The sequence below is a fragment of the Saccopteryx bilineata genome, chromosome 6, assembly GCF_036850765.1.
Source record: "Saccopteryx bilineata isolate mSacBil1 chromosome 6, mSacBil1_pri_phased_curated, whole genome shotgun sequence".
NCBI classification, from domain to species: Eukaryota; Metazoa; Chordata; class Mammalia; order Chiroptera; family Emballonuridae; genus Saccopteryx; species Saccopteryx bilineata.
Genome location: NC_089495.1, coordinates 146621052 through 146635482, shown reverse-complemented (window position 1 = coordinate 146635482; position 14431 = coordinate 146621052). Strand labels below are relative to the sequence as shown.

The 14431-nt window shown below is 38.7% G+C and overlaps 1 protein-coding gene across 2 annotated transcripts in view; it reads left to right on the top strand.

The window, feature by feature from the left end:
- Positions 1-12912, top strand: part of WDR35 (WD repeat domain 35) — an 84913-nt gene extending 72001 nt beyond the window's left edge. For both annotated transcript variants that reach the window (XM_066235580.1, XM_066235579.1), the window contains 6 exons: positions 2512-2622; positions 3507-3671; positions 5246-5386; positions 6032-6188; positions 10061-10301; positions 10595-12912. In XM_066235580.1, the coding sequence (XP_066091677.1) occupies positions 2512-2622; positions 3507-3671; positions 5246-5386; positions 6032-6188; positions 10061-10301; positions 10595-10745 (966 nt within the window). In that variant the 3' untranslated portion in view covers positions 10746-12912. The remainder of the gene's footprint in view (positions 1-2511; positions 2623-3506; positions 3672-5245; positions 5387-6031; positions 6189-10060; positions 10302-10594) is intronic.
- Positions 12913-14431: the final 1519 nt, after the last annotated feature.

Here is a 14431-nt window from a genome sequence, read left to right as displayed (position 1 = left end):
AGTTTTGTGTTGTCTTGGCAGTTTTTAAAAATTGCTTTTAAAAGTTAGCTGAACATATGACATATTTGCAGATGAAATGACATCTTGTCAGATTTTCTTTTTAGAATAATCTAGGCTGTGTCTGGTGATTACTGTGTATGTGTGTGTGTGTATGTTTGAAATTTGCTATAACAAAAGTTTAAAAATTTTAGATAGCTTGACTTTTGTTTATATTAACAATAAATTATTTATTTGAGTTGTCTGGAATTTTGTCTTTTTAAGCATCTTTTAATTAATTGTTCAATGATGTTGATGAGTTTGTATTTTGTGAATCACTGAGCTGAATAATACCTGTAGCATTAGCTGCGCTCAGCTACAGGGGAGGGATGTGTATCAGTTACGAGTTTTGCCATCAAAATGTTGTTAGTTAACCAACAGGTGAGGAAAGCTGAAAATTCAATTTCTATTATGAGTTAGAGCAGTTATCTCTGTAATAATGGATTTCACACTCCTTATTCTCAATCCTGTGTGTTTTCTGGAGTGGGAAGGAAATCGGAATGACTCGTAACCCTGGCTGCGGAGACAGTGTCGTCTATTGCATGCTGTCAGTTAGGTGGGTCTGGGATGGCAAAGAGAAGCGTTGCTGGAGTGTGTGCAGAGCACTAAGATTATCGAGTAAATACTAATGATAGCTATAAAAATAATTAAATAATTAAAAGGATTTAAAAAATGTAAATAGTACTGCACATTTTAAATCAAGTTTTGGAACAGTTTTAATAATATAGTAAAATGTACATAATATTTAAGTGGGAAATACAGTATACAAAGTTACATACAGGGTTGGGCAATAGTAGGTTTACAGTTTGTATGGAAAGTAATACAATAATTAATAAGTGATAACACAAGAATAAGCTCTGTCTTTTATGTCCTCACAACTGTAAATCTACTTTTGCCCAACCCTGTGTAGTCCGATCACAATCTGTGTGCCACCTCACACACACATGTGCATTCAGAGGACAAAGATGTTACCGGACTGCATTGAGAGAAGTTCCTCTGGGTAATAAGATTATGAGTAACTACATTTTTATGTTTTCTAATTTTTTTTACCATTAGAATTTATTACTTTATAATCAGAAAAACGTAAGCATTACTTTTTTTTTTTTTTTACAGAGCCAGAGAGAGAGTCAGAGAGAGGGATAGATAGGGACAGATAGACAGTAACGGAGATGTGAGAAGCATCAATCATTAGTTTTTTGTTGTGCATTGTGACACCTTAGTTGTTCATTGATTGCTTTCTCATATGTGCCTTGACCACAGGCCTTCAGCAGACTGAGTAACCCCTTGCTCGAGCTGGCGACCTTGGGTCCAAGCTGGTGAGCTTTGCTCAAACCAGATGAGCCCGTGCTCAAGCTGGCGACCTTGGGGTCTTGAACCTGGGTACTCGGCATCCCAGTTTGATGCTCTATCCACTGTGCTACCACCTGGTCAGGCGTAAGCATTACTTTTAAGAAGATAGTTGGATACAAAATTTATTGCCCAAACTATTGTAAATGCAGGTGTGGGGAAAGGAAAACTCTGGCCAATTTGATATTCAGAAAAGAGCAAAGTGACGTTCTAGAAATGGAAAGTACAGCCAATGGGTCTGATGGGCTTTGTGTGGTTCTCTCTCCTGGCCACTGCCCTCTAAAGGAATTCTGTTTTGGATCCAGTGTCCTTACCTGATGCCAGCTTGTTTGGGGCATTTTTTTTTTTAATTCAATGAGCGGAGGGGAGCCAGAGAGACAGACTCCCACATGAGTTCCAACCGAGATCCACCCAGCAAGCCCACTAGGGGGTATTGCTCCATTGTTCAGCAACGGAGCTCTTCTTAGCGCCTGAGGTGAGGCCATGGAGCCATCCTCAGAGCCTGGGGCCAAATCGCTCCAATCGAGGCATGACTGCAGGAGGGGGAGACAGAGAGAAGTGAGAGGAAGATGGGTGGAGAAGCAGAAGGGCGCTTCTCCTGTGTGCCCTGACCAAGAATCGAACCTGGAACTTCCACACACCCGGCAGATACTCTACTACTGAGCTAACAGGCCAGGGCCTTGGGCATTCTTTATAGAGATTCAGGTAGCTCTGTGAATAAGCTTTCCCTTAAGCCTCAAATTAACAATTACCTTTGATTATACCATCTATTGCCTTAAAGGTTTTTTTTTTTTTTTTTTTTTTTTTTTTTTTTAACGGACTACTGTGGGGTTTTAGAGCTTGATTTTCTGTAAACTAGCTTCTAAACTGAGAAAGGAAAGAATGTAGTATGTTCAGGTCCCAGTTAAGAGATCCCTGGCAGGAGCTGGCAATGTGTGTGTTTTATAGAAGGTGTTGCCTTGGCATCCACTCTGGTTTGTAGCCTCTGTCCCTATGTCTGTTTAAATGCCAAATTTCTGGAACCACCAGTAGATTTAATACTCACATGTCCCCAGGGAGTTTTGTCAATCAAAATATAAGTGATTTCCTTGGTCTGTAAAATCTGATATTATTGTTTTGTCCTTACAGAAAATAGCACAAATGTTTGTGAGAGTTGGAATGTGTGAACAAACAGTGACTGCGTTTTTGAAATGTAATCAACCAAAGGCAGCCGTAGATGCCTGTGTACATCTCAACCAAGTAAGGAACTAAAATTAAAGTCACCTAGTCGTCCTTTAAAGACCGTTGCCAGCATAACGGTCAGAGAACTTGAGATGAATTTTGTGAAAGGAGGAAGTAGTCTCTTACTTAGTGAGGAACTGGGAACATATTGGCATAAGTGCCACCATTGGGGGTGACCAGTCATAGCTAACTCAGTATGGGGACATGAACTAACCCTCTGCTTTCAGTCTGGCAAGTTTTTGCCTGGAAATAATTCCATAATTTTCTATGTTTTATTAGAATTGGGTTTTATTTCTAAAGAAGGCCCAGGTTATGGTCATTGCAACAGGAAAGAATTGAGTTACTTTATCAATATTTATTCTGGCAAATCTATATTCTATTCCCTTTAAAGAAAATGTATACTTGATATTTTTAAGAGCTGAAATCTAATTATAATTGAAGTGCAGAATTGTTGAAATTGTTGACGATCAATGCATTCTTTTAAGTGTTTTCTTAAAGCATTTTATAAAGCTTCATTTGCTTTATAAAAATAACTTTTAAATGTTAAATCTGATACATTGTCTTAATTAAAACTGCATAATTTGTTTTACTATACACATATCTTTCAAGAGTTTGGGTAGGATTAGAATTTTAAGATTAACATGTATATAAACTTTGAAGCTTTCCTTTTCAGATGTACATCTTAAGCAAATTGAGGTCTTAGATCATGTAGTAATCATTTTGATGCATGTTTAACTTATAACATTTATTGTTGCTCTGATTTTAAGTGGTTTTTAAAAACATACACCAGTTTTCAATTTCAATACAATGTTATTATAAACTTAAAGCTTTATTGTGTGAATTTTATGACATGTGGCTATAAATGCTTGGATAACTGAGTGGTATTTTTTTTTTTCTGCAAGTGGGACAAAGCGGTTGAATTGGCTAAAAATCATAGTATGAAAGAAATTGGGTCCCTGTTAGCGAGGTATGCAGCTCATTTATTGGAAAAGAATAAAACTCTTGATGCCATAGAACTCTATCGGAAAGCCAATCACTTTTATGATGCTGCTAAACTCATGTTTAAGGTATGTTGTATTGAAGTATTTGGTTTGTTCTAGTTACTAGTGTGTTTTTAGAAATTAAAGAACTAATTTTCCTTTTTGTTTAGAAACAAATATTTGTTATAGCAAAATACTTCTGGTTATTACTAGTATAACTAACAATATGGTATTTTAGTATTGTTACTTTTACTCACAAGGCTATTTATTAATATTAGCTCTTTATTGCCCTGGCCGGTTGGCTCAGCGGTAGAGCGTCGGCCTAGTGTGCAGAGGACCCGGGTTCAATTCCCGGCCAGGGCACACAGGAGAAGCGCCCATTTGCTTCTCCACCCCTCCGCCGCGCTTTCCTCTCTGTCTCTCTCTTCCCCTCCCGCAGCCAAGGCTCCATTGGAGCAAAGATGGCCCTGGCGCTGGGGATGGCTCTGTGGCCTCTTCCTCAGGCGCTAGAGTGGCTCTGGTCGCAACATGGCGACGCCCAGGATGGGCAGAGCATCGCCCCCTGGTGGGCAGAGCATCGCCCCTGGTGGGCGTGCCGGGTGGATCCCGGTCGGGCGCATGCGGGAGTCTGTCTGACTGTCTCTCCCTGTTTCCAGCTTCAGAAAAGTCAAAAAAAAAAATATATATTAGCTCTTTATTGATAAACAATTATATATTTATTTAATACTGATGTTAAAGTGTTATAGAATTTTCAGGGAGCATAAAGTACAATATCGCTTAACTGGGATTTAATCCTATTGATAATAGAATTTTGGGTCCTTTTGTTTTTACTTTTACTTAGTTACTATTTTTTTTATAATTGTGGACTTCTTTTTGCTTATAGTATCTATGGCTTTATTTTCTTTAAAAAATTTTTTAATTGATTTTTGTAGTGAGAGGAAGAGAGGGAAGGAGGGGGAGAGAGAGATATGGAGAAAGAAACATTGATTTGTTGTTCTACTTATTTATGCATTTATTGGTTGATTCTCATATTTGCCCTGACTGGGGATTGAACCTGCAAACTGGGCATATTGGGACAAAGCTTAAGCAACTGAACTAATCAGCCAAGGTGAATTTTGAGTCCTTTTAGATGTGCACATTTTAAAGGCATTACACTTTTCATAATATGCATTTGGCAGGAAGGTTACTAATACAGTATTAATGTAAGCAAATTTTTATTCTAGTCTTTTCCCATTTACTTTAATGAGAATATGATATTTCCCTCAGAATCGTTTAAATAAATAAAAATTTCTGAAGGATGTACCATGTTAAAGCCATCTTGTCTCTGTGTACATAGGATATTATTTTAAAAAATCTCCTTGTTTTGGGAAATACTACCCATTCTCTGAAAGCTTTCTTGATTTTGACTTATGGGACAGCATCTCTTATTTTCTAAGAATGTTAGAAGTGCTAACTCCAAGGCTAAATACTGAGAAAATACTAAGTACTTAACAGTACTAAGAAAAAGAAAGTGGGTTTTAAAATATCATAAATGAGGGATATCTATATTCCATCCTACTGACTTTCCTCCTTTCTTTTTAGAGAATTAATTGTAGAGGTGATTGTATCCATGCAAATATAGATTAAGCAATATCTTTCCCCAATTCTTTAAATGTTTAAAGATAGCAGATGAGGAGGCAAAGAAAAGAGCTAATCCTTTACGTGTCAAGAAGCTGTATGTCCTCTCTGCTTTACTGATAGAGCAGTACCATGAACAAATGAAAAGTGCCCAGCGAGGAAGTATGACGGGGAAGAGTTCGGAGGTGAGAAAGAACATTCAGTAAGACTAGACCTTCTGAAGTATTTAAGGAAAATAACCAGGCACACACACTTCTCTTTTTGGACAGGCCATTTAATTTGCTTCATTTGCATTTTATTTTCTTAAGTAATAACTGTATGTAGAAAAGGAAGACTTGGAATTAGTACTCAAATTTTAAAAATTCCTACTTGAAGTTATTGTAAACTATTTTTCTACAAGACTAATTTACAGTCTTTGCTTTAATTCCTTATTGAGTAAATCTTTTCTGATCTGTGAGTTCTAAAAACTTTCCAACGATATGTGTATTTTAATGTGCAAATGAATCTCTTATTAAAGTTTAATGAATTTTATTTTAAAATTTGATCAGTCCTTTCACAATGTATACGTGTAGCAAATCACCACAATGTACACTTTAAGTATCTTACATTTATTTGTCAATTCTGTGTCAATAAAGCAGAAGAAAATTTCATCAGGCCAGTTTAACAAAGTATGAATTATAGTGGAGAAATTCAGTCTGGAATCACAGTTTTGTAGTGACAAAGTCCGCTAATGTAGATATGTTTATGTATAACAGTTTGAGAAATTCTCTTCATCGGGAGGACAGTGTTGTGGCCGTGCTAATGGGAGACGGGGTATGCTTCTCTTGCAGGCCTCTTCTGCTTTGGCTGGATTGCTGGAAGAAGAGGTTCTTTCTCCAAAGAGTTGGTTCATGGATAATGCCTGGAGAGGGGCCGAGGCCTACCACTTCTTTCTCCTGGCACAGAGGCAGCTCTATGAGGGCTACCTGGACACTGCCCTGAGGACAGGTGGGCCAAGGACCTAGTGTGCAGACTGTCTAAAACTGTAATGGAATAGGAAAGGCCAGCTTCTTCAGTCTGCCCGTAATTTAATGTCAGTAACGCCTTTTTTTTTCCCTATGCATTTATTTTCAGATGTTTGAGATTTGCTATCCATAATTTGTTTTGTGCATTCCCCTTTTTGAATTTCTTTTTATTTTTAATACATAGAAAGTAATATGTATGGTTCACAGGAAAACAAGAAGTTTGAAATAAGCAAAAAGAACTATTGTATTCATTCAAGGTTAAACACTTAATAGCCAGACTATGTCCTGCCTGGCCTGTGGTGGCGCAATGGATCAGCGTCGACCTGGAACACTGAGGTCGCTGGTTCAAAACCCTGGGCTTGCCTGGCCAAGGCACGTGTGGGAGTTGATGCTTCCTGCTCCTCCCCTCTTCTCTCTGTCTCTCTCTCTTCTCTAAAATGAATAAATAAAATAAAAAAATAACCAATGTCCTTTGTATGTGTATATATGTTACAGTAATATTTATATATATAATAATAAATATATACTACATAAAATAAATATATTCAAGTAAATTTGTTATTTTATAATATTTGTGGTATAACATTACTTTTGGTTTCTTTTTTAAAAAACAATACGTTGTAAAAAATATATATATATTAGTGAGAGAGAGAGAGAGAGAGAGAGAGAGAGAGGAATAGACAGGGACAGACATACAGGAAGGGAGAGAGATGAGAAGCATCAACTCTTAGTTGCAGTACCTTAGTTGTTCATTGATTGCTTTCTCATATGTGCCTTGTCCAGGGGGCTCCAGCCAAGCCAGTGACCCCTTGCTCAAACTAGTGACCTTGGGCTCAAGCCATTGACCATTAAAAGAGACCTTTTAGAGAAATTATTTTATTTCACTGTTTCTTGAATTCTAAAGTGATATTTTTTTCTTATTTTTGTAATTTTATCTTTATTATTACTTAAATGCCCTAAGCTTCAATTTCTTTTTATGAAAAGTGAGGAAAATAGTATTTTCTTCATAGGGTTGTTTTGAGGCTTGAGAAATACGTGAAAATAAAAGTTCCTTATTATAGTGCTTGGATTTTGTGAGACCTTAAGGAATGATAACCATGGTGATGCTATTAACAGTGGTTGTGTTTATTTTGGTATGGTCCTATCAGTCAGGGAACACTCTCAGGGAGTCCTTCACTTCAAGGGTATTAAATATTATATTTTATTATAACTTATTTGTTATCCTAAAACCATTATTAAAACTTTTCTTTCATTTATTTATTTATTTTTTATTTATTAAAAACTTACTGTTCCTTCATAGATTTGAAATTCTACCTTCATGAAACTAAATTCACACATATTATTCATCCTTTCCTAGACCACTATTTTCTAGTCCTGAATTTCTATGGCAGTACTATCCTCTTACCTTACTTTTATTTTTTAATATCTGGAATCTCAGCTTTCCTTCATTACTCTTCTTCTTTGAAAAAAGTTTTGGGTATTCTCCTTAGTTTTATCCAGATTCACTTTAGAATCTTTTTGAGGGTAGGGGGAATTTCAGTGAAGTCTCATTGGATTTTGAATTAGAAATGCATTATTTAATGTATTAATATTGGAATCATCAATATATTTACAACATTGAGTTTTCTTATCCAGAAACATCAATTTCTTTTTTTTTTTTCAGAGACAGAGAGAGAGAGAGACAGAGAGATGGATAGACAGGGACAGACAGACAGGAACAGAGAGATGAGAAGTATTAATCATTAGTTTTTCGTTGCGCATTGCAACACCTTAGTTGTTCATTGATTGCTTTCTCATATGTGCCTTGACCGCGGGCCCTCAACAGATCGAGTAATCCCTTGCTCGAGCCAGCGACCTTGGGTCCAAGCTGTTGAGCTTTTGCTCAAACCAAATGAGCCCACGCTCAAGCTGGTGACCTCGGAGTCTCGAACCTTGGTCCTCCACATCCCAGCCCTATGCTCTATCCACTGTGCCACCGCCTGGTCAGGCCAGAAACATCAATTTAAAAAAAAATCTTTTATATATCTGTGTTTCTCTCTAAAGTTTTCAGTTTTTTTCTTTTATGCTCTGAACATTTCTTTTACAGTTTATATTTTTCTTGTCACTAGCCATGGGACTGTAATTTTTTTTCTAATTGCTTATCAGTTATACATAGGAATCATTTTTATTTTTATGTTTTTTAAAATACCTTCATTTAATTCTAAATGATGAATAAGTGATATAGATTATACACTACTTAAAATAGTTGTATTTTATATAATATATGCACAATTTCAAGATTTATTATAAGATAGATTAGACTTTTAACTTGGGATTCTTTACCCACTGGATGAAGATATCCATATACATTAATATTTTTGTCTTTTAGTGATAAAATTATCTGAAACAATACATGCTCTTTAAATTATTGTCCATGAATTTGTGAAATTAGAGGGCATTCTTTATTATAACTAAATGAGCTTACTCTGTGAATTTCTTACAGTGAACTTGTATATATTTGATCCCAAAACCAGTTTATTGTATAGGAACCTAATTGTAAAACACATGAATATATTGCTCTAAATTGTTTTATGAAATTTTCAATATTATACTGTAACAAGATATTTTTAAGACTGTGAAGTCTAGAGAAGGAAAAATACAATTTGATTACCAATTTATTTATTTTTGTGACAGAGACAGAGAGGGACAGATAGGGACAGACAGACAGGAAGGAAGAGAGATGAGAAGCATCAATTTTTTGTTGCAGCTCCTTAGTCTCAGTTGTTCATTGATGGCTTTCTCATATGTGCCTTAACTGGGGAGCTACAGCAGAGCAAGTGATCTCTTGTTCAAGCCAGCGACCTTGTGCTCAAGCCAGTGACTTTGGGCTACAAGCCAGTGACCTTTGGGCTCAATCCAGTGACCATGGGGTCATGCCTATGATCCCACACTCAAGCCAGTGACCCTGCGCTCAAGCTGGTGATCCCGCACTCAAGCCGGCGACCTCGGGGTTTTGAACCTGGGTCCTCCATGTCTCAGTCCAACACTCTATCCACTGTGTCACCACCTGGTCAGACTGCTTACCAATATATTAATTCTACATTGCATTTTTAAGAAAGAGATTATATCTCCAGTATAGAAAAATTAAAAATAAAATATGATAGTTGTCAAAATAAATTGAGCTGACAACTTAGAGGCTCATTTTCACATTTTTCCCTTAAAGTTTTATTGTTTCAATAAAACAAACAGAAAATATTTAAGTGGTTTTAGAATTCTACAACATTTTTTTTTCAGAGACAGAGAGAGAGTCAGAGAGAGGGATAGACAGGGACAGACAGACAGGAACGGAGAGATGAGAAGCATTAATCATTAGTTTTTCGTTGCATATTGCAACACCTTAGTTGTTCATTGATTGCTTTCTCATATGTCCCTTGGCTGCGAGCCTTCAGCAGTAACCCTTTGCTCTAGCCAGCAACCTTGGGTTCAAGCTGCTGAGCTTTGCTCAAACCAGATGAGCCTGTGCTCAAGCTGGCAACCTTGGGGTCTCGAACCTGGGTCCTCCGCATCCCAGTCGGACGCTCTATCCACTGCGCCACCGCCTGGTCAGGCTCCACAACATTTTTTTACGTATGCATTTCTAAATGGCCGTGTGCATCATTTGGTAATGGTTATATGTCCAGGACCTGAGCTGTTAGCTGAGACGTCCCTGCAGATCACCGAGCCTGTGTCTTCCTGCCAGTGCTCTGATCTCTCATCATTGTTTTCTTTAACTTTGCTAAGGTTTATGTACGTCCAACTGAAACAGTTGAACACAGATTCTATCCCATGCATGATCATGATTACTCTGCAAAATCCAAATTGTTCTTTCTTTCCTAGCTCTTCACCTGAGAGACTTTGAAGACATTATCCCTGCCATTGAGATCTACTCTCTGTTAGCACTCTGTGCATGTGCCAATAGAGCTTTTGGTATTTGTTCAAGAGCTTTTTTTAAACTTGAATCATTAGAGAGCCTCAGTTCAGAACAGAAACAGCAATATGAAGATCTTGCTCTAGAAATCTTCATCAAAAATACTCCCAAAGATAGCAGAAACTCGGAATCGGACAGCTTTCTTGAAGGGTAAGGCTAATTGTAATTAGTAAATGTCATTCTGCTGTCTTAGAAGCTTGGGTTTCTATATGTATAATGGTGTGATATAATAATTAAAGCACTAAATTTCAAAGTAGTTTGTTAACATTATACCGTTTTATTTAGTTTTATAAGTGTATTGATGCTTCATTTTCTCATTGCAAGAAAAGTTTTTAAGTTTACCTTGAAATGTTTTTCATTCTTCAGTTTTTTAAATGTAATAAAGTTTTAAGTAATTAGGAGTTTTAAAGTATAGTTATTTGTTTTTCCTCTTATTTTTACAGAGGGGAAGGGAAACTGCCAACATGCATTGCCACCGGAAGCCCAATCTCTGAATATAAGTTCTGGATGTGCAGTGTGTGCAAGCACTGTGTTCTGGCTCAGAAAATAAGTAACTACAACTTCTGTCCCTTATGCCACAGTCCAGTGGGATAAAGAATGACACGTTGTGCAGAACTGTAGGTTGTACTGATTTTTGTTTTATATGAAAGTCAGCTTTAATATTTCATAGTTGTACTTTGACACAAAATTATTTATAAATTATATATATAATACCTGTATTATATATACATATACATATACATATTATATATATAATTTTGTATCAAACTATGAATAATGATGCTGGTTTTCATATAAAACATATAGAAATCAACCTTGTTTCATGTCTGTCTGTTTCTGCCTTGTATTTGGTTACATAATACTATGGAATTATTCTGAATAAGAAAGTTTTTCTCACAGTGTCAAGGTTACTAATTAACAAAATGTTGTATATTGGCAGGGGTATAGGGGCAGCATGGGAGTGGGGTAATGTTATGTCAGAAGAAGGTTAAAGGATTTGCTTCAAGTCCCAAATCAGCTGTTGACTCCTTAAGCCTTTACTAACATACCTATTGGAAACTATCTTTTGGAACCTTTTGATTTGCCACTATTTCCATGATGTCTGAGTAATAGAACTTTTCATCTATTTTAGATAGAGCCTGAGTTGTTATGGCTAATTCTTGTTCAGTTTAATACAGAAACCAAATTTTCTAAAAATAACCTCTCATATATGGTAGACTTATCACACATGTATGTATATACATGCCAGGCATATCTTTTCTACTATTGTAAAAGCTTAAGGCTGTTGTTTACGACTTACATCTGTGAAAGTTTTAGTGATCTTTCATATTTGGGGACCTCGTCTGTCTTGTAAATGGTACTAGAGAAAGAACCAGTATGATTTGACCAAACTAGTTTTATTCAATGAAAGAAATTTCAGGATAACAACACTAACAAACTCTCCCCTGGTGAACAGGGCAAAGGGAAGCAAAATTGTCTATATATAACAAACAATTGGAGAGAAGTTAGATACAATGAGGCAGTATATTAAAGACAGTATATGAAACAGTTATGTTAAACATGAACTTTTATTAAACATGAACTGACTCCCTTTAAGTAGTGCTGATTTGTTCTCTATCATAAAACTTGATGTGAATTATGTGAAGTTTCAAATTAGCATGGTAGGTCAAAAGTATTGAGATGACAGAAATTACTGATAAAGCTATACAAGTAAGCACCGTGCCTAATTGGCATCATAGCATTGTTGACTCACCTGCTATCAAGCATAAATGCTGACTTTTTATACATTTTAAAAAGTACACTTTGAAATTATAGTTTTGTATTTCAGGGGCTGAGATCTTAGGGTTTATGTGGCATTAAGTGAAATAATACGTGTTAGGGTTAAATTAGCCCTTGTAAAACTCGAATTCCCCTCATCCAACGTCTTCCAGTCTTCCGTGTGCTCAAAACAAAATATTCCCATCCATCACTGCTTGTAGTTAATTTGCTTGCTATTCTCTCTCTTAATGGCTTCCTGGCCTTTACTTTGAAATGTAGCAAAAAGTTAAAAAGTTTACTTTTGCAGGAATGTCAGGGAAAGCTTACATTGGAGTGGGACCTGACCATTAGGGGAGTTTAAATCACAATAGTTGTTTGTGAAAGCCTGGCTGTTCCTGGGAGATTCTTGACCTCTTGGCTGTCTTAAAGATTTAGCAAGGACATCAGAAAGGACCACGATGACTAGGCCTGTGCTATATCAGAAAGAACTAGAGTTTCTGTGGTTGAGTTCCCCTCCTCCTCCTCCTCCTCCTCCTCCTCCTCATGGTCAAGTCAGTGACCAAGGTCACAAACCCTTATATGCTAATCTGAGTATGTCTATGTGCACCCAACCCCATGCCAGCAAAATGCCTGCAGCAAGATCTGTATCTAACTCTCTCCTGCATCTCAGGGCTGACACCCTTTGCTGGACTCAGCCTACCTGCACCAGGTGCTTTTATAATAAACTCTCCTTTTGGAACACATTAGCCTCATGTTTTCTGTTCAGCCCATGGTTTCTGCCTTTCAGTAGCATTGTAGTTAAGTTTTGAAATCAGGAAGTATGAGTCCTTCAACTTTGTTCTTTTTCAAGTGTTTTGGCTATTTGAGATCCCTTGAAATTTTGTATGAATTTTAGATGGATTTTTTCTATTTCTGTAAAAATATCATTGGGGTTTTGAGGGATTCCATTAATCTGTGGAATTTTTGGGTGGAGCGCAGAGCACATTCCTAGCAGCTGCGGCTAATGCGATGCTGTGAGAATACTCCAGCTCCCAGAACCCTCCTGGGCATACCAGGAAGGAAGCTCGCCCGCTATAAGGAAATGACTTAGTGCCAACCACGCAGCTCCCTGATCTTTTCAGCCATTGGCTATGAAGGATGCACTGTAACATCCTATTGGCTGAACCCACGTATATAGGCTAGCTTACCTCCTGAATAAAGTGGATCTGCGTCACTGAACCTGGTCCCTGGAGTCAGGTCTTTGCATCTCCGTCGTCCTCTCCCCTGGCAGGACTTGTCATCAGCTGGTGCCCAATGTTGGGCAGGGACCTAACCGGCATCCAAGGGACGGGAGAGTGACGCTCTGCAATGGGAAACCTTCTCCCCCACTCTTGAGCCCCACAGGCTCGAGCCCTGCATGCCCTATTGCAGAGTAGGTGAGTTGAAGTTAGTGAAAAGGATCTCTGTACCTACTGGGAGATTCTCTCTGGTCTCAATCCCTGGATTGAGGACACGCCGCTCTGGGACCCGGATACTTGGGCCCGAGCTCTACGGCGTGTTCGTTCGGCCGAGGTGCATGGGTGGCAAACGTTCCCTCTCGGCCTCACTCCTGCCTTATTGGCAATATGTGCCTGCTTGACCGGTCCTGGGGACCCTCCGCCGGTGCCAAAAATATTACAGGCTACCTCTCTCTCTGAGGAGCTCCTATCTCCCTATTTGTCCCCCTCCACTGAGGAGGAAAGTAGTTTAGCATCCGAGTTTGCAGCTGTGCGCGCAGAAACGAAACCAACCGAATTGCTAACTGCGTCATCAGCTCTGCTGCTGGAAAAAGCAGAAGTCGCTACTCCCACATTCCCTGCTGGGGCTCAATGCCCCACCCTAGCCTCTCAGACGCCATTTTCTCCAGCATGTGTTCCTGCTGCAAACCCATGGGCCAGCCTATACGCCCGAATGTCTTTTTTCTTTCTGTCTGTCTTGTCTATTTTTCTGTATCTCTCTCTCTCTCCCCACCCCTCTCTCTGAAATGGTGCTGGAAGGTCCCAGCCATGGCACAGTGGCGGGGATCACACCCTCTTCTAACGCAAGGGAGAGGTTATGCTTGTGTTTTTCAGCCAATTTGGATCCCAGGAACCCCCCCAACCTGCTTGACAGGGTTTCTTGGGCACCAACTAAGTGGTTCAGTCTTCACCCATCCAAAGCCACAGCCCTGGCCTTCTCCACATTGACTACACCTGAGGGGAAGAGGTCCTCAGCGCTCCAGAAGAAGACCTCACTGCCAGCATGCGCACCCCATCACCTGGCCGGATGTGGAGGCTTTGGCGGGGCAGGCCCAGAGAATTGCCCCTGACGGGCCCTCAGGCCCGGGTGCTCTGTTCTTATGTGTGCTATAGTAACTGCTGACTTCCAGATGCAGGCTGTGGCAGCAGCCCAGTGCTCGAGCCTGGCAGCACGAGCTGGTGTTTTCAGTTCACCTTTGGGGGATGAGGAGAATTGGGCTGGAGTTGCGATTTGCAGACTCCAGAAGGTAAACGGTGGCAGCTGTG